The sequence below is a fragment of the Calonectris borealis genome, chromosome 3 (assembly GCF_964195595.1).
Source record: "Calonectris borealis chromosome 3, bCalBor7.hap1.2, whole genome shotgun sequence".
NCBI classification, from domain to species: Eukaryota; Metazoa; Chordata; class Aves; order Procellariiformes; family Procellariidae; genus Calonectris; species Calonectris borealis.
This window is the reverse complement of record NC_134314.1, coordinates 94343389-94369429: the sequence shown is the minus strand read 5'-3', so window position 1 is coordinate 94369429 and position 26041 is coordinate 94343389. Positions and strand designations below refer to the sequence as shown.

Genomic DNA, 26041 nt, shown 5'->3' with positions numbered 1-26041 from the left:
AAAGGAGTAAAAGAGAAAGCAAGCTGCTCTTTCCTCTCTTTGGCATTGCTTATGAGGAATGTCCCTTTTTTCAGAGCTGTGGCCAGGAGATTGGTATCATCTGTCATAGCAAATTGTGTGAGGAGCTTCAGTGTTTACTGGATTGCAATTGCAATCTGTCTTGAGCACTCTCTGTAGGAGTCCAAGTGTTAGAAATGCCTCCCCCCTTTAAAATCAGGGTCAAAGCTTCACCCCGTGGCTTGGTGAGGACAGGACTAATCCAGAAGTGTGTTTGTCAGTCACCTTGGGGACTGAAATGCAGGGTCTCAGGGCTGCCTTTTTGCTTCTGGGGAAGTGGTGGGTCCAGCTCTGCTCTCCATTACATCCATGTCACCTTGCTGCCTGTCCAGGACTTTGAGGGTATGGCACAAAGCAGCATTGGGCTAGTAATCTGGTGAGGACTCCTGAGGGGGCCAGCTGCCCACAGATTTTGTCCTGGACCTTCATGTAAAGTTTCTTCTCAGTCCCTGCTTCTGCTGTATCCATTGGTCAGGCTGATGCCAGTCTTGATTCTGGACGTTGCTCACCTCAGCCCCCCAGCAGAAGATGCTATGACTGCTTTTGATGCTTTGGGAAGCCCCTGTCTCCCAACAGAAATGCTGGGGCCAGCCTGCTCCCAATGGGACTGTGCCCAGTGCTCATTAGCAGCCTGGAGACTGAGCCCTGACCATGCCATGGACCTACTAAACAGCAAAGGATGATGCTTCCCTTCTGCTGGCAGCCCTGGCAAGTTGGGCTCTCTCTCTGCCAGCAGACACCATCCCCGTTGTCCCAGCAGGGAATAAAACCTGGGGAACCCCCCAATCTTGGTGCGAAGCCAGCTCTCCCAACCTTGTGCAGCTGCTGCCGCCAGGAGCAATCCTTTTTGCCCAAGATCACTAGATGGCAGAGTGCATTTGTGTTTAAGACTGCAAGGGTAGGAGGCAGCGAAGGGCTGGGAGACCCTGGATGATTCCACCAAAAGGCTGAGCAGTGTCTGTTGGGGCAGGTGTTGGTCCAGGTGCCAGCTGGCTGCTGCCTCAAAGGAGGTGTCTGCGGTGGCAGGTGGCCCCGTGCTCTGGCCCGGCTGGTGGAGGGTGAGCCCCACATGATGACAGGGAAGGACAGGAGGGCAGCCTGGAGCGTTTTGATGCCTCTCTTTGGCACCCTGGGCCAGCGGGACTGCTTTGTGACACAGGGAATGAAAATGGCCGTTCCCACTGGAGCAGGTTCATGCAGCGGCTGAGGCTGTCCAGCGTGCGGCATCCCCACGAACAGACATGAGTTGCCTCTGACATGTGGTTCCCGCATAAAAACCCAGCGGGTTTTCCCCAGACAGCAGGATCAGAGCAGGAGGGCGGCAGCGGTGGCTCCATGTTTCCCTGCTGAGCGAAGCCTGAGCTCGCCAAGGTGGCTGCTTCCACTGAGCAGCTCTGAGGAGATAGCTTTAATTAAAAAAAAAATCTTCAAATGCAATTTACAGCTTTTCCCCATGGAGAAAATTGCCTCGCGCCAGGCGAGCAGCTGCTGGCAGTGCTGGGTGCCGAGAGTGTTGTCGTCCCTTCACGCTGTGCGGGACAGGGTGTGATGAGATTCCCCAGCCCACAGGAGACCTGCAAATTGAAAATGTGGCCTCCCTGTTGCATAGGGAGGTCACTGCAGAGGGAGATTGGGCTGGAGCCATCCTAAATTCGCTCTTAAAGCAGCTGTGGGCTGTAACGTGTGCAATTACTGTAGCACACTCCTTTGCTGGAGTTGAATTGAGCTAACATTGGTCAGACCAGCTTGTTACAGCCTCTGTAGTTCTAAAATTTGATTTAAATGGAAACGAAGTACGTGGCCCCTGCAGTTATGGAAGTGTCAATCTAAGTGTCGCCACTGTCAGCAGGAAGGGCTGAAAGAGGAGCTTTCAGAAAATGATTACGGCCCTAATTACCTCAGTTGAACTGTTAACTCTGAAGCCTAATACAAATAAAATGTCAATATTACATGTGGTTTAGCACAAACATCCCCTTCCTCGGTTCTTGGTGGAGTTGGGGACGTGAGCAACAAACCTCTTCCCACCAACACCTCTGCACCCTTTAGCTGCAGTCATTTGGTTTCTTTTGAGCTTTGTTTATCAGCAGAGTTTGATTTGTCAGTTGATAACTGGATATTTCTTGAGCATTACTATGCCTCCAGCTTTAACCCCGGCTCGGCAGCAGTTCTGTTGGGTGAGCTGTTCCCAGCCTGGCCTGGAAGGGATGCCAGAAGTGATCTTTGCTGGGACCCATCTCTTGCTCAAGTGAGCCAGAGATAACCAGTGCATTGTGAATCTCAATGTAAAGTAACCAAAGGCATTTAACAGAGCTGGCTCCTTGCTGTGGTTTAGGAGCAAACAGGGATCCTGGATGTCTGATAAGGCTGGAGATGCAATCTGCATGCACTAATCCTGTAAGTTTTAGTTTCGGTCTGACCTGTATAATGGAACTAGATACCTTGGCAGATACACTTCTATTTCTTGGCCAAAAGACTGCAGTTCCATTTGGGAAATTCACTGACCAGAAGTGGAGAAATGGATCAAAGAGGCTTTTGCCTTTGGGTTCCTCTATGCTAGCCTTGCTGCTGGACAGCATTTTGCAGCCAGAGGGGTGGGAGCTGGGAGAACGTCCCAATACAGCTAGTACTTGCCGTTGGCATTGGGATACATTGTTGGATCTTCCTTGATGCCCTGCAGCTCCAGACCCTATAGGGTGACTTACGTGGGCAGTGTGTTCCTATAGGGGTTGCACTGTGTCAAGTGGAAGCCTTTGGAGTTCAGGGCTGTTGGTGTGACTGGAACACAAGCATCTCAAGAATATTCCTTGCTTGCTGGAAACTCACTGTAAAATGATTCCCTTCTTGTCTCCCTTTTAGTGCCACCGACCATCAGTGTCCCTAAGGGTCAGTCCACAATCACCGTCCGGGAGGGGTCCCGGGCTGAGCTGCAGTGCGAGGTTCGAGGGAAGCCCAAGCCACCCATCATCTGGTCCCGAGTAGATAAGGAAACCCCCATGCCTTCAGGGACAATGACGATGGAGACATATGATGGGAAGCTGCGCCTGGAGAGCGTGAGCCGAGAAATGAGTGGTACCTATAAGTGTCAGACAGCCAGGTACAATGGCTTTAACATCAGACCCCGGGAAGCCCTGGTGCAGCTCAACGTGCAGTGTGAGTATAACCATACAGTACTGGAGCACCTGTCTGAATGCCTGTGTACACAGAAGCCTATGGGCTAAGCAGGGTTGACACACTCAGTGCTGCTTTCCGGCAGAGTTGACCTTTCTTACTGGGCTGAGCAGACACATGTCTTCTGTCTGGGGATCTTTGAACAGTTTATATTTAATTGGTCTGGCTACATAAGGCTAGGGGCAGGATACTGTATGGCCAGCATGTTGCAAGTGGAAGGGAGAGGTGGTGTGTGTGTTTGTATACAATGCTTTCCATTTCCCTATCAGTGGATGAGTGCAGAACAGCAGCTTTACCAGGTGTGTGTTTGTGTGCATTACGTACGTGTAAAATACCTTCAGGGTATGTTGGTAAGTTTGTAAAAGTCAAGCACTCAAAAGGTAGCAAATGAATGTTAATTAGACCATTTCCACCCCACAACCCTTTCTTCAACTTAGTTACCCCAGCTGTCATTTCTGAACATGCCTGAACCATTTTGTCTGAAAAGCGGTGCTAGGCAGACCCTAATAGGGACTGCATACTCCCAAATGGTTTCCATGCAATAAAGCTGTGAGTAACAGAAAACTGGTTCTTAGCATCTGGTGTATTAAGTGATTTCAGCGATGGGTGGTGCTCCCAGCCCCACTTGAAGGCGCTATCTGTGCACAAAGGTGAACGAAGAGGGAGGGATGCTGCTGGTGTCCGCGTTGGGTGACTGTCTCCGTCCTTTCCCTGCAGTGGTTTCTCCCTCCAGAGAAGTGAGTGCCTGCTCAGCTCCCATGCTGTTGAGGTCTGTTTTGACATGCAGGGGTCTGTGCTCTCTCCTTCAAGACTTTGAATCAGACAGGGGGAAGGCAGCTGGGTAAAATGCCTTGGTCTGGAAGGAGCTGTGACTGTAGGAGTAGCCCTCCCTCAAACCTCGTCCCATCGGGATAGTGCGATTGCTGAACTCTTGCAGGGTCCTCTGAGCGGCGTGGATCTGGCAGGTGTGGGGTGGGTAGGGAGCAGGTTAATTTGCACCTGGGCACGCTGCCTCTGGGCTGTGACTGACAAGGCTCCACGCACAGCACAGCAGCTCTCATTAGATGTGCCGCCACGCTCCTCCCAGGCTTGCTTCCCGGGAAGAAAAGTGAGACCGGAGTGGATAACCTGGCTGAAGCCAACCGGACACACTGCTCACAGATGTGAGCTGCTGGGAGCACAGCAGTAACGGAGGTGTGTGAAATCCTGCAGGCGCTTTGAGTATTTGAAGATGCCCTATTAAAATTATCTCTGTCCATTCAGGAGCATAGCAGGAATTAAATCACAGGATGGGGACAGGGAAATATGTGCAGATTTCTATGCAGGTAAGTATGTGTGGAGAAGCTTCCCTTAAGCAGGGTGGAAATGTGCATCTTGGTTTAAGCTGTTTTGGAAGGCAGCTGGGGGGCTTGGCAGAACATGGCAGGGAGGGTGACCCTTGGTCACCCCAAGAACTGATGGGAGATGCAGCAAAATCTCACTCTGGAGCAAAGAACCATCAGACCTGCTGGTGTCCCCAGTTTGGTGTTGGTATTTGAAGGCTGTGTGGTCCTCACTGACCCTCATTGCCCCTGCAGAGGGAGCAGCGGTGCCGAGCCTGGGATGAATTCAGGCTTACTAGGTGGTCTGGAGGGCGATCACAGCCTTGAATCTTGGGCTGGAGGGGGAGGACATGATTCCCCACACAAGAAAGATGGTGGGTACAAGCCAGAAGCTGTTCTGGGTCAGAGCCTTTGACGTGACCGCCAAGAAGGCAAAAGATGTGATGAACTTCTGTGTAAAGAGCAGCTCAACATGCTCTTCCTATAGCTCTTCCCAAGGCCAAACAATGCTTTATTGTGATCTCGCCCATGTAATGGTGGCATGGTCCATGCGGCAGCCCACCCAAACGGCCCTCTTCCCTTCTCCATCAGTTCTGTGTACCCTTAGTTGGAGCTGGGTGTGTACTGAGTTTGCATACCTGAGCTGTCTCCTCCTGCCTGGAAACTGTGGAATGACTTTACGGTGGCATTGCCTGTTCTGTGCCTGAGCAGGCAGCTTTGGTTTCAGGGCTGTCAATTTGCTCCTTCCATCAGCATCAAAAACAAACTGCGATTCAAGAAAGTAGGGCAAGAATTGCCCCCGTCCCCTTTATAGGCTCCCCCTTTTCCCCCCACGCAAAAAAACCCCAGCAAACCACACAGTCCCTGTTTATCCCTCTCCTCCTTGTTCACGCAGCTGGAAGGAGGTGGGTGCCGAGGCGGGGGCCCCTGTGGTTAATTGAAACGCTGCTCTCCAGTGTGGGTAGCTCATTAGTCCAGTGGCTTGCTCTGGAATTCTCATCTTGTCAGAAATGGGGATCGTGTGGCTCCTGCAGCCTCTGTGATGAGCGCTTCCCCCGCCTTCCCCAGCCCGCGCATCCCACGGGAGAACTGCTTAGGTGGGGTGTGCGTCCACACGGGCGTGCGCGTGTGTGCATGCAGGCGTGCCTGTTTATGTGTCGGTGTGAGCTCCTTCTGAACTGGCTCACTCGAGGGAAGAGCGAATTCTGGGTGATAATGTGGTTGTTTCTCTGATTTGCTCCAAAGCTAAAGTTGCAAAATCAATACAGCAGATCTGATTAGATGTCAGAACCTGTTTCTGTGTTTCTCTTTTCTTTTCTTTTTCTCCCCTCACCCTCGTGCATATAGTGCTGTATTGTAACAAACTAGCCCAGAAATAGGCTTTGGCAACTGCACTGCAGTAGTGGAAAGAGGATAAGAAGACAAAAAGAACAAGTCAGCTGTCAAAAAAAAAAAACTGTTTGAGCTTTTTATTATTGTTTGTATTTTGCAAGCAGAAAAAGTTGCTCTCCTTTCATCTTATGAGCTGTAATTGTCTATTATCAGCTTTCTGACAAGCTGGATGATCTGTTCCCTGGACTTCCTGGTCTGGACTGTAGAGCTTTGGAAGATTAATAAGTTCATGAAAGTCCTTGCAGCCTTATAGCTCTGTGGTTAGGATGAAGAAATGTTGTATACTGGTTAGAGCGAGAAATTGGGCTTGTCAGAATTCCTGGCAATCTGGCTACCACTTGGAATGGCAGTGTCTTGTCATCTTTTCCTGTATCTTCAAAACAGGAATAAAACTGACCCATCTCTTCAAGGATTTGTGGGGCATAATAAACACAGCACTTTGAAATCTTGAAATAAAAATAGTAATGGAAGGGCAGAGTGCTGCTCTTAATAATATCAATGCTGTTGTCAAGGCTTTTTTCAGGACCAGGTACTCACTCAAGAAAATCCCAGCAGAAGAATGAATCCTCTGCAGAGGTGGGTTTAAAATCAGGGCTGGGTCACCCTGTGTAGGTGAGATAGCATAAGGCTGTAAAACACACACTGGGCTTGAAAATGTGCAGCACTCTGGGTTTGGGAATATAAAGTGTCATTTGAGCCAATATGTATGAAAGGAGGAAAGAAAGAAAAGGTGTATGTGTGGATCACTGAAAAGGATGCTACCTAGATACAAATTTAGCAAATACATAATAACAAATTGCAAAAAATATATTAGCAATGTATCCGAAAAGCCTGGTCAAAATAACATTGCCATGAATTACAAAGATTATTAGTGACTCTAAACTCTAGCTGTTGCTAGAACTGGCCTTTCAAATGACTGTCTTATCACGGTGAATATTACATTTGCTCTGTTAGAGCCCCATAGAACAGTGTGGTGTAAATTGCAATCGTAGTACATTATCCTGCTTGAATGATACTGTGTCAGCTCTGATGCTTTGTCAGTCCTGAACAGCATGTCATAAACTACTGGACAGCTCAGTCAAAGTCCAGCTCAACCCTGCATTCCTCGTCATACCTGATCCTTGATACCTCTGCTCCAGTATTTTCCCACAGATAGGTTTATCCTCCATCACAGCACTCACTACTCACTGTCTCAGGCCCTTGCTCAATCACTTGAATGGGTTCTCCCTCTTTGGATAACCACCAAAGCCTGGTAGCAGAGCACCTATCTCCTCTGTTGAGAGATGTTAAGTAGTTCACCAAATTCTGATGATTGGATAAGTAAACTTTTTCTGGTGCCATTTTTGTCTTTGGCAGAAGTCTTGGTGTCTCTAAATGCTCAGAGGAAGAAGGGAAGAAGGAAGAGGAGATATTTACATAGGGTTGACCTTGTTTTGGATAGTCAATCTGAAGGATGATCCTGTTTCTCATCTTTGGGTCACACAGCAGGTGAGATCTTGGCAGGAGAAAGACTAGAAAAGGAATTAACCTGAGTGTCTCCTTCCCTGGAATAACATGGCCTGTGAATTTGGCCCTTCTGGATCCAAAATAATAGTCCACAGTCATCTGGGATTGATCTCCAAAGGATTACGCTTATTGCCCTTAGGTAGGTTTTGCCACATTAAGCAGCAGGTGGATTATTGGGCTTTATCTTCAAAGCATAGTGAATATTAAGTGTAATCAGGAAAGTAGACTGACATTCTCTTGGGAGGGGCAGTTATCGTGGTTAACAGGATTTCAGGAGCCTTTGCATAGTCCTAGACATAGGCATTGCCACAGGGCCAGTGACCAGCAGGTCTGGCTCTGCCCCGACCTGGAAGGCAGCCAGAATATGTCCTGCTGGGGCATCTGTTGCCCTTGTCACTTAAACTAATGTTTAGGTGGGCAGAGATATGTTTTCCTATTCAAGCTCACACGCTGGCAAATGTTATTCCTGGTCACACGCTGTTGACTCATTCCTCTTTAAAATCCTGCTGAACCCATTGGCAATGCTGTACATCAGGCAGGCAATAGTCAGCATCAATTTGCCCTGTTATCTATGTAGCAAACAGAAGAGCAGAGAGGAGGGGGGGTGTGATACTGTAAATAAGTAAGAAGCATTGCTGGATCCACGCAACTGGAAATGGAAATGCATTAAACTGTTTCGATCAACTGTTGAAGCCATAGCTCAATGTCAGTGCTCTTTGCTGGTGCCCTGCCCCCTCCGAAACATAAGCTTGGATATTAACTGCTCCATTAAAAGCACTCTTGAGACATGCTCCTGGCATGGAGATGTTTCTGCAGAGTGGCTAGGACTGGGCTTTTGGCTCCTGAGAGCTCCCTGCAGCTCTCTGTGCCTATGTGAGGGGAGTCTAAGAGAAATGAGACTGTCTGTGGCCAGAGCTGACCCGTATCTGTGACTGAGCTGGCTTATCTGTCTTGCTGCTTGGCCATGTGAGCTGGACTCATCTGCTAAGAATTTTAGACTTGGCTGGTTCCATTTCTGAGTGTAGTTATTAATAATGACTGGTTTAATTTTTTTTATTATTTTCATCAATGAAGTCCATCCTGACACCCTCCTCCAAGCTGAGGAGCACAGTTCAGGAGCTAGCCTGGGGGCAGAAGGTGATTTTTCTACCCTTGCAGTGGCTGAGGCTTTCCTGCCCCTTCCATTCATGCTTCAGTATTGCTGTGATACATGGTACAGGTCTTCCTTCCTCTTTCCCCAAGAGGGGAAACCTCAGGCTCTCCTACCAACCAGAGCTCTGGGGTGTTCTGGTTTGTTTTAGACCATCACAAGCTTAAGAATGACGGATGTTCTGGGGAAGGTGTGTCTGTATTCAAAGCCACGGGAAAACCTTGCCTTCTGCAAGTTCAGTGTTTGCAAACCTGGAGACCTTCATTAGCGAAAAGAAGAAAATCATTTGTAGTCATGGGTATGACCTCGAACCACAGTCTGAACAAAGCCTGACCTGGTTGTTAGGTCCCACTTTGATGGAAATCCTCTCTGTTTATCCTCTGATTTGTTGTACAGAGGTTTGTGTGGCTAAGCTGAAAGTATACATGTTATTTCTGTGTTTCTATCAATACACAGAGCCCCCTTGCTCCCCCCTTTAAGAGCAGGGAGATTTGTTCCTGATTGTCAACACACTTTTCGCTTGCAGTATTGTGTCTGGGATTAAGTTGCTTAGAGCTTGTGTTTGTGCACGTAGCGGTGTCCTCGGCGATACAGCGTTAGGATTGCTCACTCCACTTCCCAGTGCCTGGGCTGCTAACAACTAATTAGAGTTGTCAGTCTAAGGACAGGCTGAAGGAGGAATCGGTTCTACTCCGTCATGGCTGTAAACCCAAATGGCCACGGTTCAGAGCACAGTAACAACCGCAGAGGCTTAGCTGGCCTCAGATTTGTTTTAACAATTACCATCTATTGGTCCTGGGGCCTGGCAGACGGAGGCTGTGACAGCATTTACATCGGTTTTGGATTGTGTCTTAAGATGGGGTTGTACCAAATGTAGCTGAAGAGGATGGCTCCTGTTTGTCTAGGACTTGTTGGCCCTACCCTCCTGCCAACCTCGTGGCATGGAGGGGCGGGTAGTCTGACAGGCTAAGGATGCTTAGCTAAAACCTTCTTCTTTGTGACCACCTTTATGTTTGCGGAGCAAAGCCCCAGCACTCCCAGTGCCGCTTTTTTGTAGCGTTTGGTGTATGCAGCTTTGGAGGAAAACGTCTTTCACAGGGTAAAGTGGTTGTATGAATTTTGGCTGGCCTGAATTTCTCCCCTCAGTGTGTAGCAGCTAGGATTTGCTCTGCAGGACCCTGGTCTCTTCTCTGCTTGCTGCCTTGTGGGGAAGGTTCCCATGGGCTGCCACTCAGCGAGATTTTCTTGGGAATTCTCCCTTGCGCCCCGAGAGCTTTTCCGATTTACCTCTTTGATTGAAATTGATCTGACAGAGCATGTCTGCACGCCGTGGTGGCCAGGAGGTGTAGAAGATTTGAGACATAAAGCAAAAGGCCCAGATGGCAGGGAGGATTCACCAGAGCAGTGGAGGCTGGGGAGCAGATTTTGCAAAGCTGGCATGTTCAGTCTGTGGCACCACACGTCAGATGCAAAGTACCGGGAGGCCTCCTCGCTGTGCCCTGGGTAAATGACCGTGAAAGAAGAGAGGATGATACCCAGATATGTGCATCAGGAAGGTGGGAGCCCTCCTTAAAGAGGGGACCTGGGTCTGCTACATGAGACTGCAGCCTGCCCGCAATGCCGTTCAGCCTCTGTGCAGCTCATTGCTCATCTCTAAACACTTCTGTGGTTGTAATGATAGGCTGAGTAAAAGCTTGTGTGAGAGCTCCTCGCCTAGAGAGATGAATTTGTTTGTTCAGAAGGGAACTGGTTTAAATCAGCTAATCCATTTCTCGGATATTGTTGGGAGAAACAAATATACTTTCCATAAGCTGCCATTATCCTGTTTTTTGGCCAGACTCTCCAGGAAGAGCAACTTAATTTTATCAAGAGAGAGAGAGACATCCAAGCTATACAGTTTTGTCAGGAAAGGAGAGATAAGAGCTGTATAGACACAGTGGATGGCACACAGTCTTGGTCATCTCTCTGTGGACAATTGCTCACCTACCGTGACCCTTTCAGAGCTGAACACCACATCTCTTACTGTTCTAATTCAGACACTCCTTTTAAGATTTTCCTTCCATGGTAGCTGTTTTCCATGCACGACCTAGCTATACAACTTGCTGGGATAAAAAACAACTCCAGAATCTTCTCAAATGCTTTGTGCTGGGCATCCTGCAAGGCTGTGCACGTCTGGGTCTCGCCCAAGCGTGTCCTTGTCTTTAAGCCACAGGAGCATACTGCTGCCGAAGTACTGTCGGACACTTTCCCAGTGCTTCCCATCTTGCTGTTCTGAAGAAACCGCTTTGGTTTTGAGCCCTGTTGTTGTTGTCTGGGTTTAGGCCGTAGGTGAAACCACCTGTATCAAAGATCTCCAAACTGCGATACAGCTGGTAGTGCACAGACTGCATCGAGGCAGCCTGGCTGGAGGGAGGGGTTGTCCTGGCTCTGCTTCTGTTTGTATGGTATGTAACGCAGGTTCCTCTCTAACATATACTGTGAGTACTTCTGCCGTTGCTTACCTCCAGTCAGCCAGTCAGAGGTGGTGAGCTTAGCACAGCAGCTGTTGCCAAGCTTTCTCTCTTGATCTGCGCAGCACCAGTACATGTCCAGGGGACGTGGGAACTGGCCAAGGCAGAGAAAGGGCCATGGATCCTGGAGCGTGGGGTGGCAGGATATTCTCTGCCAGAGGTGGTGGACGGGACTGGGATCTGAGTTTATGGGGAGTGCATTAGGGAGAGGAGAAGATGGTACCTGCTTGTAGGGGTTGGGTATAGTGAGTATATTTGAAAGAGGAAAGCTAGTGGAGAAGACTGGGGATGGGAGAGCTAAAAAAGGATGGGAAGGTTTGTATATATGTTCTAGCAAAAGAGAGAGCTGCTGCTGAGACCTGAGCAAAGTAGATTTGGGAAGGCATGTGCTATATGCGGTGACACTGGCATCAGGAGACATGGGGCAAGAGGATGGAGGGAGTTACAAAACTGCTGTCAGTTCTCCTATTTTAAGGCTGGGGTCATAGGACAGGAAAGGGGGGAATGCCCTGTCCCTATCAAATTCTGCCTCTCAGTGACCAGGACATGAGCATGTTGAGTGCCCAGCTGTGGGGAGAGAGATGCCACGGACCAGAACTCACTAGGGGATCCAGGAAGACACCAAGCAGGCAAAAAAAGCAATTCATTTTCTCATGCTAACTCTCAGCCTCTGCACAAAAGCCTGCGGCACAGAGGAGTGAAAACAGCTGTCCACACCTGCATAGGACATCAGACCTGACACAGGACCTGTGCCAGGGGAGCAGAGGCTCTTTTCCCCCAGCCTCTTTCCCAGAGAGAGCTATGTGGTGTCATGGCATTGTGCCTGCGCCTTTGCTTTTCTCCCATGTTTTTTGGGCCATAAACCAAGTCAAGCAGCATGTATGAGGGTGAAGGAGCAGGTTCCCATGCTATTCCTCACCTACTCCCTGCACCTTGGCACTAGAGCAGAGCTATTTTCTCTTGGCTCACTGGAGGCCCACAGAACAGCAATGCCACTTTCGAGGAGGGGGCTTATGCAGGGAAGACCCCGAGACACTCCAGATATGAACAGAAGCCCTAACAGGAAACCAAGCATCCTGGGGGGCTTCTGAATTTTAATTAGCTGTGATCATCCTGACCCCAAGCTCTGAAACAGCACCAATTACATTCACTCCTACAGGGAAACCATTTGCATGTGAATTAAATTTCAGAGGTGCTCAGGCTTCCCTGCATCCTAGCAGGTCTTCCTGCTGCCAGTTCTGTGCTGAGACACTGTACTGGGAGGCTGAGAGTTCAGTTTTTAGGAAGGGCATAGGGGCTTTTTGGAGCTTTCTGTGGGGAAACAACTGTTCAGTTACTAGTTTGTGCTTTTCCACTTGGGCCAGTCTCTGAGATAGAAACTGTTTTTTCTTTGAAGCCAGTTTTCTCAATGAGCAGAGATCACATTTCCAACATGCACCCCTCTCACCCTATTTCACTTCATATAGTTCCTGATTTCCATTCCTCTTTGCCTCTCTATTGCAAACACAAATAAGCATGTGTGTGCACACACTCCTACCTTATCTCAGCTTTTGCTTCTGATTGGAATTTAATTGTCCTCCAGGACTTGAGGTAAAACTGTCGGTTTTCTTTTATGAACCCAGTGATGAACCTGCAAAACCCTCATTGGTCTCAGGAATTGACAGACGTGCTTAAATTTCCTAGTTGCATGCAGACCTGTTGCATTTTGTATGATCTGGGAGTCCTTTTTTCTAGGGTCATGTGTGATCGCAGGAAACCATGGAAATTTTTCATTACTGTTGACTGGGAGAAAGCTGACGTCTGAGACTGTTTGCTTGTTTGCCAAGCTGCAAGGAGATGAATGGGATGTAGAAGAGACTGAAAATTACTCCATTTCTGTGGTGAAGAAGCATCTGGGATAAATCCCTGCTGGCTAAAGAAAGAATGGCAACTGAAGGCCATTCCAGCTGACTCTTTGTAGGCTCTTGGTCTGTTGTGACCTGCTCTCACATCTGATGAAATGAGCTCTGTAAATCTCATCCATCACAAATATGCTGCAACTCTGGGCCCAATTCAGCCAAGCATTTGATGGGAGGAATTGGTTGGAGTGCCAAAACTAACTGGGTTCCCAACAGTGGCTGTGATTGAGGTCAAGAGAACAATAAATAATAATGGCATTTGCACTGAACAGGGATTTTCCTTACCAAGTGCTGATTGCAAAGAGATATTTTACTGTCCTAATCATAAGCTAGAATGCAGCAGCTAATAACAACTTAATGCAATATAGATGGGCTTAATAGTGCTAGGTCTGCTGGGATTTTCTGAGCAGTTCATAGCTTATGCATAATACCTTTAGCCAACATCCTAGTATGCTGTAAAATGGGAAACTGGGGCTTGAGGGAAGGGGAGCAGCCCTCCATCTAAGGTGGTTTACTGGAAAGAGCATAATGGGTCTAAAGGGATGAGAAGATGGTGGCAGTTGGCTGGATCAGAGGAATACAGAGCAACACTCAAAATGGGTTTTTGTGGTTGGGGATTTTTCTCTTCCCCTTGGGCTGCTTGTAATGAGGCTTTGCAAAAGTCCAAGTTTATGCATGGAAATGGGCAAGTTTTCATTCTGATTAGCTTTCTAGGAACCAACTCACATGTATAAATGAAAAGATGCAAATGAAACTACCTACAGATTTTAAAGAAAGGAGGAAAGACAGTTGGGTTTTGTGGTGTTTTGTTTTGTTTGTTTTTTTTTTTAAAAAAAAACCATTTGGAGAAGCTTATGTGCTCCAATCCACCTACCCAAAATGCTGGGACTCCAGCTTCCTGATCATTATGAGAAAGCAAAAGCTCTTTGAATCTCTTTCTAACCATTTTGTGCTGTTTGTCTAGATAGGAGAGTTAGTTATATGCCAAGCATAGTCTCTCTCACTGGTGGAGCTGAGGAACAAGGTGAGTTTACCTTTGTGGATCTAAACTTGGATTAGTTGTACGTTTTCAGTGCAGCATCTACTCACAGACTGAAGTGACACAGAATCCAGTGTGTGCCTCACTGTTGTAAGTTGTTCCAGCGTTTTTTTACTCTCATGGTTCAGTTGTCACGATTTAATCTAAGCCTGTCTCATTTCAGATTCCAACTACAAGCTCTGTTTATGCCTTTGTCTTCTCACATAAAGAGCTATTTGTTATCAGCAGTCTCTTCCCTGTGTAGTCTCAGTAATCTCTTAGCCTTTTTTCAGTATGCAATCCGGAAAGACTCTCTTTAGCCATTCACCGCAAGGCATGTTTTCCAGCCCTTCATTCATTTTTATAGCCCTCTTCTCATTTTTTTTTCAACATCATTCTGGCAGCGTGGTCACCCGTATTAAATAGATTTTCAAAAATGATCTCACCGATGCAGATGCAGAGGTGATGCCCATCTCACAATATGTTTAGTAAGCTTTGGCTAAATCATCCAAGGATTTGGACATCTTTGTACTACAGAATTAAGCTGAAAGCTGATGTTCACTGGGTTACATCAACTCAGGCTCCTCTTGGAGTCGTTGTCTCTTCCCTAACAAGAGTGACGCATTCTTTCCTCAACAGTTTTCTTTCCAGACCTTTACATTATCCAAGATAAATTGAATGCAGTTACCATAAGCCCATTCCATCAAGCAAACCAAGTTGTCCTGTGTGAGGTATCTCCCTAGTATGTTATTTACTGCTGCATATTTTGTGTCCTCTACAGATATTGGTATCTTATCCTGACATCGACACTTAAGGATGGTGACTGTCAGTTATTGCACATTAAAGCGCTGCCCTTGTGTGGGAGGGAAGGAAGCAAAGCACAAGCCACATCCCAGAGCTGTGCCAAAGTCTGCGCCCAGTCACCCCAGCTGCAAATGGATGTAAGGTCATTCAGACACTAAAGGTGGTTATGTGTGATGTTGGCTACACAGCCCGAACGAGAGACTTTATAATTTATATGCTTTAACTATGCCAACCTGCTGGCTGGACCTTGATGAAGATGTGAAATAGCATCAGTTTAAGAGGTTCATATGGGATCTCACTAGAGAGGTCTTCCTAGAGAAGGTCTTCCCTCTCACTAGAGAGATCTCAGTGGTGCGTGTACCCACTTAAAATTTCTTTTTGAACTCTTTCAGTTAATGTGTTCTTAATCTGCTTAATGTGGGCTGCATTTGAATAGTATTACATCTTCAATTAGTCTGTCGTGTGTGGAAGCAAGCCAGGAGCTTTCCAATGCCTGAGGATGTTATGACAAAATAGTTACTTTTCTTGTTGCTTTCTCAAACACTGCCCAGTTTGTCTGCCAAAGACCCATAAAACTGTATTAATCATCATTCATTTTTTAACTTGTAAAGTTGCATTCCACATTCATCTTCCATGAGGTTTTTTTCTGGAATCAGTGAGGAAGAAAAAGGTTTATTGCTGTTTGTTCTGAGGCCTTCTCTGCTTACATTGACCCGATTGGCTCGTGTTTGTACTCCCATAGGCAATACATGCATGGAGAATACAGAAGAGTTTTATCACCTCTGGTGTTTGCAGGATGCTATCACAAACTCCCCTCAAAGGCCTGGCTAGGTGAAGTTTTCCCCCATCTTTTCCTTTAAGGTTTTTATGATCTGTTGTTAGTCTGTTATTCTGCCATTTTTGCACTGATGAATTCAGATCAGGGTACACAGATCCAGCTAGCGTCTTACAAACGGAACAGAGAAGCCTGTCTTTCCATCATCTCTGGCTTTTATCACAGATTTAGCCACAGATATTCCCAGCTTTAAGTTCACGCAGGTTCTTTCCAGAGCTGTGCACGGAATTATACCCTCTGTCTACCCACCAGAGTGGGATGGCTCAGCAAAGCATTGCTGAAACGTGTTTAAAATGTCCTTTTCACCTGGGGTATCTGATCCTGGGAGGGGTTATTATCTATCGTGGAGAGGCTGGAAGGAGCAGGATGCCACGTTACAGTGTGTGCTGCCGCGAACCCTCAGCCTGATAATTGCTGATGGACTGACTCAGGCCAGGATCCACTTTCAGATCTTGATGGAATGGATGAGAATGAGGAAGGTAACGGCCTTACTTTTTGTATCCCAGAAGAGTCAGGAACGCGAACAACGGAAACTTTATGGAACCAGCTTCAGGCATTTATCTGTTGGACCGAAATCCAGGCATCAGGAGAAGAAATAGAGTGTGTACTTCCCACTTGTCCTGCATATCGCCTTTGCTGCAGCCTAAGTCCTCCTCAGTCAACATGAAAAAGTGTCTGTGTGAGATAGACATGTGCCCACATTACAGGGATGCTGCTCCTCCAAATGGTTCCTGTAGTCCTGGCCCGGTTTGAGGTCAGCCACAGAAGCAGCCTGGAAAATCGAATGTCAGAGCAGATTTATCCAGTGAGCAGGACTGTTAATAAATTTCCCTCTCCTGGTCCAAGTCCAGAGGAGATAGGACAGAGCTGATAGCCAGATGGGGAGGTCAAGGGAGCAGGCTGCTGTCCTTGAATGATTGCCAGTTCTGTCATTGGCCTCCTTCCCGTGCCCTCTGCTGCAGAGGAGACCCTGAGCCCCGGAGAGTGATTTCTGGGAGCCCACAACACCTGCGGCTGTTAAAAGTGACAGTGCTCTTCCTAATGCAGGGAAGGAGGAGAGCTGCAGGGCTGCGTCTGCTTCAGCAGCGAGGCTGGTGTGCTGCTGCTTCTCTGGAAACATGGTGGCAACGTAGAGAGAAGACTTGAGGTTTGCAGTGGGGGAGCGAGTCCTCCATAGCTCGAGTCCCATGCCCTTCTCTGAGACGGGCAGTATCATCCAGGCCTGAAGAAATGGGACTCCCAAATCTTCTGCTGTCTCCATAGGTGGTTAGCAGTTTTGGGAATGAGGTGCAGGGAGATGATTCTCTGTAACCAGCAATCTGCTGAAGATACATTCATGAAAAGCTATGACAGTTACTGATAGGACGGATAAAGCATTTTTTTCATAATTAATTAATAGAGGAGGAGTAGGACACAGGCACTTGGGAAATTCACACATTTTAAATGCATGCAGGTAATGGTGTGAAAGGTGGAAAGGGAAAACAGGACTTTCAGACGGCAGAGATGGTGGCTATTTGGCAGCTGGCTTTTTGGAGCTGGTCACTATTCTGAAAGACCTCAGCCATTTCATCTGATGGACCGCCTGAACCTATCCTCATTTTTCCATCCTTTGCCCATGATTGATCTGATCTACCTTGATTCATCTGAAGATGATGATGACAATGATGAAGAGGTAACCATCCAGAGAGTGACAGCAAAAAAGCTTACAGTAAAAAATGTTCTTGCCTCTCATTTCTCTATGCTATATATACTGATCGTGTTTTTAAATTGCATGCATTTCTTAAGTTCCTGTATGCACCACCCCTCCTGTTACCTTAATTCTTATGCGAAAAATTGCTTCGATATCTGTTGACCTCAGCTGCTTCATCTATGAGACTGAACATTTGCCATAAATCTTTTAGTTTGAGCATCCTTTCAGCCTCTTTCTGAACAGTTACGTTTTCATTGTCGTCATCTTCCTCAGATGAATCAAGATCAATCAAGGGTGAAGGATGGAAAAATGGGGTAATGATGACAGTTAGCAGAACAGGATATTAAACGATTGGCAGCAGAACTCCGAGGCAGTGGATAGAGAAGTGATGGAGAACTGAGTGTTGCTCTATGCCGCATTCTTCCTCCTTGGTCCAAATTCCCTACTACGCCTGAAGGAGAGGCTGAGGAAGAGCCTGGTTTGTGTGGGGAAGCTGGTCATCCTTCCACTCTGTAGATAAGTGGAGAACCACTGTATTAACTCTTCCTGGTCTAGCTTTGCCCCGTGTGTCCTTTTTGCTTACTAGTACAGACAAAGAATTCAAAGTAAACATATTAAGGAGTGCTGGTTAATATTTGATTATCTTAATTGCCTTGGATGGCCCTCCTTCCCCTACCAGGCTCTTTCTGCCTTGGATCTCTCCCGTTTCCAGCTCTGATCCCACCACCCCATCCTTAAAGCAGGTCTGATTTTTTTTAATCAACATTTCTGCTTTTGGCTATGCTGCCTCTTGCTTTGCCTGCCTGTTTGGAAAGCAGCTGTGAGGGATCATCCAGTGCTCCCGATTTAGCTTTCAAACTGCAAACAGAAGGTGAGGTAATGCTGTAGCCCAGCTGTGAGCAGAAGGCACTGACCACCCGTGGCCCTGACAATCATTGCATTTCTAAAGCAGGGACTCTTCCCCATTTTGACAGGATTGCAGTTCTCAGAGGCACTTTCTCCTGCAGCCTCCCTGCTCTTAACTTTCAGTTCTTTTATTAAAAGGACGTAAACATATGGAGGCGATTGAATTCCTCAGGCAGCTGGTGATGGAATAGGAGCCTGTTGCTATTGGATTGCTGGTTGGAGTCAGCAGTCACCTCTGCCTGGTAGCTCCTCTGGTTGTGGGTGAAGGGAAACTCAGTCAATTCCTTGTAGGCGGCAGCTGCATACGCTGGACATGAGCCCTCGCAGTGGCACTAATTGGATGCTGTCTGGAGTCCAAAGATTTATCACTGTATTTGTTATGGGGAACATGCAGGCTAGTGCCCGTTTTCCTTCCCAGGGTAGCTCTGTTGTGGCACACAGCAGCTCAAACACAGGAGGTGTCTCCTGTCCAAGAGCAGGACATGCTGCCCAAGTTTCAGATGTGTGTTATGACTCAGCTCACTGATGAACTCATTAAACAAGGCACTGAGAGTTCATGGAGAGGTTCATGTAGAGGGGCACTGCCCATTTCTGTGCAGGTGTTGCACAGGCATTTACTTTGGTCTGCATTCCTCCCACCCAGCAGAGATGGGAGGGCTGGGATCACCTTAGGCTCCCTGTGCAAGCAGAGGACAGAGGGAGGTAATGCCAGCTAGGGGACTCCTACCATCCGAATCGTCCTCTGGAGATGTCCCTCTCACTCAGTGGCTTTGGAGGCAGGTGGTGTTCCTAACTTGGGTGCCTCAATGAAGAGCCTGAAGTTAGACGGGATAAATTTGGGCTTCAAGGTCCTGTTCCAGCTAGCTCCAGGTTTGCTGTCAAACCTGGGGGGATGATCAGCCCTTTCTCAGTTGTTCCAAATCATTCTCAGGAATGTGGAGGGCCTATCCTGGGATGATAAACATCACAGATTGGCCATTTTCCCTCTATTTTCCCTTTTTTACACTGTGGATGGAAGCATAGGGAATGCATTCAGCTGTGATGGGCCAAGCAAGGCCCATCTGCTGTTTCTGCTTGCAAGGTTGCAAATGGTACCTGTTGATCTCTGCCCCATTATAGGTCCCTGTGCCCTGCTTGTCTCTGCCAGGTGCATGAGGAGAGTCAGAGCTGTAGATTCAGGTTTCTCTTTTATTTTCTCCTTTCCCAAACTTTTTGCATGTGATTCCTCTGGCATTTAAACTCTAGGACAGTGTTTCTGCCCAGAGGAAACAAAATCTAAATAGGAACTAAAGCTGTGCTTCTGCCACCTGAAGAGCAGAGCAAGGAGAGAAAGGGGAATTGTAAAGATATATATACATACACTCACGCACATATAAAACGTCAACATCATCTTGTCAAGGACTTTGGGAGAGGAGAAGACGACTAAGAATTCTCTCCTTCTAGTATTTGTTGAGGTTGGGGGCTACTGGGGATAGGACAGAGTTGATAACTAGGACATAAAAACACCTATGGGGAGGACTTGCAGTAGGCTTAAACTGCAGCAAGGGAATTAGGTTAGATGGTAGGAAAAACTACTGATAAACTCTGAATTAAGAGGAAAGATGAGGATTCTCTGTTTTGGAAGAAGAATCTCATTTGGTTCTTTTTTGTGGGTTGATTTTTTTTTTTCTTTTCCTTAGTTTGCACTGGCAATGAGTTGCTTTATTCCCAGAACTACCCAGCTGAGTAGCTCACCTATGAATTATTGAGTAGTAAGATAACTGGTTCTCTGCCAAAAGTTAATGCATGTGGGATGCTTTTGGGGAAAAAGTATCATTGGCTGACTGTTAGTGAATGTTTGGATCTAAACTATTTATATGCTATTGGGAGCGGCATGTCACCGCCAGCCCAATTTGTTAAACAGAAGCATGTAATGACAGATGCATGGATATGAGCTGACATCTTGTTATCTTCTAGGAGACAGAGGCAGAATCTAAGTGGAGAGTTGGTGGTCTGACAATGCTACACATGGGAGGGCTCTCCTCTTGTGGGTATGTGGGTGGGCAGGAGAATCCCAGATCCACCCTAGCCATCATCCTGCTTCACGATGCTATAACTAGCAAAATTGGCTGTGAGTTAGAGACAGTATTTTCCTGTTAGTCTGTGGCAAAAAAAAAAAAAAAAAAAATTCTAGATTTGGGTTATGTCATTGGTCTGGCAGTAATTGAAGGTATTAGCTCTGAAATGCCCACTCTCTCGCCCTCTTTATTTCTCTTGTGCATAACTTTGCCAATTGGGTGGTATGTGGGTGGGGGGAGGATCATCAGCATGCATTTCACATGCAAATGTATATGTGTCTTCTGTACATACACCATCTTTTCCCACTTACCTTTTTCAATTAGGGGAGCGTACTGTTTTGAAGGTAAGTGAGGCATGGGAATGAGGTGGTTTTACTCTGCAAGAGAATACTTGCCTTTGTAGTGTGTTGTGAGCATGAATTAATTGGGCAGTGAGTCTGAGTGGAGTTCCAGCATGTCTGGGACAGATCTTTTTTGAGGAGGCATATCTGTGAGGCAGAAGGTCTGGAAATTCTCATCCAGGATGGACTTTCTTCAAAGCACTCTGTAAAGTGAGCTAGGGGTCTCATGTGTTAATCAGCATAGCTTGTCATGCAAAAGAGGAAATCCTGTAGTAAATCCCTCTTTATTAAAACAAGGTGAAGACTAGTTGAGATAATTGGCTTGGAAAGTTCAGAGAAGAGGAAAGCAGAAAAGCTGGTAGTGAATACATTTCATTTGCTCTTTTAAAAGCAGTCAGCTAGCACAGAACTAAGCCTTCTCTGCTCTGAACCCTGCTTCTCCGGTCCCTGCACCCACTTGTCTAGCAGAAAATGTACTCAAACAAATTTGTTTTGTTTGAAATAACAATACTTGCAACTTGGCTTTCAAGCACTTTGCAAAAAATACACGTTTTATCTCTTTATACATGGAGAGACTGAAGTGCAAAGGCAAAAGGCATAGAAGATGAAAGGAAGAGATTCTGGCTTTTAGCTGAAATAGGTTGAGCAAGCCTTCCTCCATCTCCCCTCTTCTAACTACTCAATTATATCGTCTCTCAGAAACAAGCAGATGAGACTGGGCTTATGAATATTAGTTGGATATTTGTCTCCACATGAAAAACTGCTGGTGCCTAATGTTCATTCTTGGGGTGTGGGGTGTGGGTGCTGTTGCAGGGAACAGAATTGCTCAGCTGTGATTTCCCAGCCTTGTGACAATAAAAGAGCTTCCCGCTTGCTCGAGTAGAGAGCTCTGGTCTCTCCTGGAGCTGAAACCATGGAGTTTTCTACCTGCTGTGAAAGCAGATGTGCAGCATCTTTGATGCCTGTGACATCTTTATTACCCTGCATTATGGGACCAGGGGCTGGATAGGGAAGACACCCTGTGCTGAGATCGCTTTGGTTGTCTAGAGGAGATTAGGGAAGACTGCATCCAGTATGACTGCAGAATGGTACCTATGAGAATTTAAATGGATGCTGGGTGGAGTCATATAGGTCTCATAAGGCCCTGTGCCGATTTGCTTTCCAGAGAGAGAAATTACTGCCTGGTGGTGTTAGCCACTTTGGATAACGAGACACAGCTAATAATTGTAAGTAACCACGAAGTGCAGTCTTTCATACCAGGTTATTTGTGTGTCCTTTGCAATGTTAATCCAGCAAGCGAGTGGTCAGTTAGCTCTCACCCATGGGATAAGGTGAAGACTACAAGCAGGAGTCTCACTGGCGCTGTGATTGCATGGCTAAGCTTGGAGGGAGTCATTCAGCAGAGTGGGATGAGAGCTGCTGAAAATAAAGCTGGTTTCTAATCTAGCAAGGCTTGCTATTTTCATCACTTGTGTTACGTGTTGCACTTTCTAGATTTAAATAAAAATGTAAATGATGACTGACTCTGGAGGCTAGAGTAGAGGGTGTTTTTCACAGGGTAGGAAGCCTGAGCTAAGGACTGAAGTATGAGTCAGGATTCAGGACTCCTGCGCTGCTTCTGTCCGATGCTGCCAGTTTGTGTGACTTCGGGCAGGCCGTCTTTCTGCTTGTGCCTCTCTTTTTCCACCTGGACATTGCTGTGCCGTGGTGCTCTTTGCAGCAGAGGAAGCGTTGCGGGAAGTAAATCCCTGCAGAAGAATGAGAGTGCAGCAGCCCATGGCAGCCGCATAGACCAGAGGTACAATGCGGGCAGCTGACCACCTAGAGATGGCTGTTGCCAGCCACTGGTCAGGGTGGCTACAGGGGGGAAAGGGCTGCCTGCGAGTCAGAAACCAGGTTATGAGTGAGCTCCTCAGCTCTGACAGCCCTTTCAAAACGAGCCAGCATTTTGGAATTGACCGGGATATGCTATTCATAGTCCTCAAGCTACAGTGGGAAAGCAGACTTTGCATGTGTCTTGCATAGTAGCGTTTTACTGTGGTGTCTAGGATTTTTTACTTTCTCAATTCTTCCCTGAGCTCTTAATGCAAGGTCTGTTCGCTCAGTGTTCCCCTGTTCTGCAGATGCTGGTTTGTGTTTAAGCTTGTCACTGATTCCTGTGCATCAGTCCACTCCAGTATGAGCCTGCCTTTGCCTTTCATCCGTATCAAATTGAGCAGCCTCATGACAACATCCCCATTTTTTAAAGTGGAAAAAAAAATTTCACTTAAAATTTTTTTTCTGTATTTACCCCACAAGTGAAAAACTTTCCATAGTGCATCACTGCCAACCTGGGATGCTCTGACTTCATCATTGGTGAAAGAAGCATCTCTGCCTTCTGGAGGCATCTGAATTTGATGGGAACAGCATTGTAGGGATTGTTGAGTGCCCCTTCTTGAGCTGTGCCCAAGCAGGATGGCACAGTAACAGTGCAAGGAGACTGTGGTCTCTCCTGCAAGCACTTTGGCTGTTGTAAGGAAGCACACTCCTCCCTTCCTCAAGGCTAAAATAAAAACAGACTTAAAACAAATACTTACAGACTTGACCACAGCTCAACAGCCAGTGCACTTCTTACTCATCTAGCAGGACGAGCATTTCAGTCCTGACTATTTCCAGTGAAACCAAGAAAATAAGAGGTTATTGGGGCACAAAGCAACACCCCTCGACACTTGACATTTCTCTGTTATGCTTCCCTTGCTCTTGCCCTTCATCATCGTGAACACCGTGCTAGCTTAGCAACCCTTCAGTGCAGAGCATCTGCTCTGGCTCACAGCAAGGGAGCTGCCTACAGCCCAGCTTTGCTTTAGGGTGCCTGGCACGCTGGAGTAGGTTGCCTGTGTTCGGCTGATTTGATTTGCTCCTAACGAGTAGGTGAGTGATTATGTTTTCTCCTGTTGCACAATAATTCTGCTGCAAAGGCAGGCTGCCCTGCCTTGTGTTTCACAGCAGCTGCATCTTAACAAGGTTGCTGGAGGAGCCTCACTCCTTCAACGTTGCCTAGAACAGCAATGCATTGCCCCCTTCACCCCTTTCGTCACTCCTCCCACCAGCTGGCTCTTCTAGAGTTAAGCTGTGTGCTGAGAGAAAACAGTAATCGTCTAAATTTGTTTGCTGTGTTTCTTACCAGGGGATCCTGAAGTCCTGTATATGCAGAGAGGTCTTTTTACCTCCTTGAAGTGTAGCAACCTGCTGTCTGCAATGTGGCTGCTGCTTAAAAGAGCACTTCAGCTGCATGCACTGGAGATCAGGAGAGATACAGAAAGGCATTTGAGGAGCCTCTGGATAAGGACCCACCTTTGGAACTGGGCTAAAAACAGGGTTGATATCCGAGTTCCCCAAAGAGCACCATGGCAGCTTAGTGAGCCAGAACAGCCAGGTACTGTTCCCTTACAGCTAGCAGGAATGCTGCTTCCCTGTGGGTATTACAGGCACCTGGAAAATCATTATCATTTCCTGCAGCTCCCTAAAGGTGTCTGCGCAGGAGTCACGTTGGAGGTCTCTGCTCCGAGACAGTCACCATCTCAGGTGTACCGGAGCTGTTCAGTTCCCAGTTCTGGGGAGTAAGAGCACCGGCTCATTTAAACAAGCTTTCTTTTTTGTTTAAGCCAGGGATGAGAAAAGGCTGTGTTGTTATCTGCTACGATTTGCAGTCTGAATCCCTGCCTTGGTGGTGGTCTCCCTTTTGTGTATAACCTACTTGAACAAGTGTGGGCTCCCCAGTAGGTGTTGGAGGCCAGAGCTGATGTCTGGCTCTGTAACTGCTGTTGACCTTTCTTTGCTTTCATACCCACTGGCAGCCTTCAGCAACAGCTGCCCCTTGCCGTAGTACTGCATGCATCCTTTGCAGAGATGGGATGACCTGCTTCAGCGCTTCCTCCAGAAAACCCAGGGGCTCCAGGACTACCTGCAGAGTTAATGCTTGTTGGGTGTTTCCTAGTGCCAGAGACAGGAGGAGAAAATGTAATCAATTTTTACTATATATAGGCACTTTCGAACATTCCCTTCGCAAGGTGATAACGTAGGCCCAGAGCCTGTCCAGTGCAAATCAAGTAAATCCCATTTCCCAGCTGAAGAAGATTAAATATCTTCTGCATGTTTGGCTGCCCTGCTGTTCCTGTGACCTAAGGAAGCATCTGGATTGTCTCAGCCCTGCTCCTCTGTGACCCTTTTCCAGCCCCAGATGCCCCCTCAGTGAGGCTCAGGGGACACTTTCCTTGCAGCGTGTGTCCTTGCAGGGGGCACTTTGTCCTCTTTCAGAACTTTTCTCTTCCTCTGTCCTGGCGCCGCTTGATGCAGTGAGGGAAGCTGCTCTCTCCTCCGTCATGAGAGGGAGACTCATAGACTGCTTTGAGTACATCTGGAGCTGCTGTGCCATTTTTTTAAGTCTTCCTTTCTCTTTTCTCTCCCCTTTTTCTCCTTTTTTTTTTTTCCCTACATCACCAGCTGGCCTTGATTATAATGTGAGACCCCACTGGCTTCAATTAAGGAGCAGATGTGACCCAAGAAATGGGATAGCAGCTAGGGATGGAGATGACACATTCATGGCACTGGGTCTAATCAAACAACTTCTCACATTATTCTCACCATGAGGTGGGAGACGTGTGAGCCAAAGGCAAGTCAGCGCTTGGAGCACCCGCAGAGACACATTGCTAGCAAAGCCATCTGTAATGAGCTGACCATGCCACTCAGCACGGCAACATGAGCTCAGTCAAGGGCTGCTTTTAATCCACTTAAGTGCAGCAAAGGGCCCAGAGGCTGAGAGTTGAGAATGGGTACCTAGAAAACAATCAGCCACTGTCAGACAAGGGCTGCCCGGTGGAGGGGATGCTTGTACGCTGCATACCCACAGATGCATCCGTGTCCCTGGGAGAGGGGATGCTGTGCATGCAGACCTATGGGATGGCTGTGGTGAAGATGGAGATGTCGCCAGTGTTACAGAACTGTAAGTGCCTCTTGCTGGGGTCAGGCTACGGGAGGAGAGAGACTGGTGCGCTGGATGCTGTGTGCTCCGTGGTTCCTGGTGGAGCTGTGTCTGTGGCGCTACAGATGCTATGTGTTGCAGGTTTGTGGGCTTGGCTGTGCTTGGCAGCTCTGCAGACCTTCAGAGGAGGCAGGTGCTTTGTAGATCTGTAGTGCATAGAAGTTGTCTGTGGAAGAGCAGGTGTTTTGAACCTGGAGAAGGTGAGTTGTGATTTTGCTGGAGCTGCTATAAATCTGTTCTCCCTCTTTTACATTCAGGCTAAGAGCTGTTTTGTGTTCAGGAAGCCTTTCTCATTTTAGAGGGAGAGCTTCTGGTTATTCCCATGCTGTAGTGTTTTAATTCAGAGTTTATTGCAAGTGAAACATGT

General features: G+C 47.3%; 1 protein-coding gene across 2 annotated transcripts in view; it reads left to right on the top strand.

Moving 5' to 3' along the window:
- The window catches only part of MDGA1 (MAM domain containing glycosylphosphatidylinositol anchor 1), a 143753-nt gene that overhangs the window by 64748 nt on the left and 52964 nt on the right, over window positions 1-26041 (top strand). For both annotated transcript variants that reach the window (XR_012673119.1, XM_075146796.1), the window contains exon 8: window positions 2914-3207. Coding sequence is in view for 1 of the 2 variants with exons in the window: in XM_075146796.1 (XP_075002897.1) it covers window positions 2914-3207 (294 nt within the window). In the remaining variant the exon portion in view is untranslated. The remainder of the gene's footprint in view (window positions 1-2913; window positions 3208-26041) is intronic.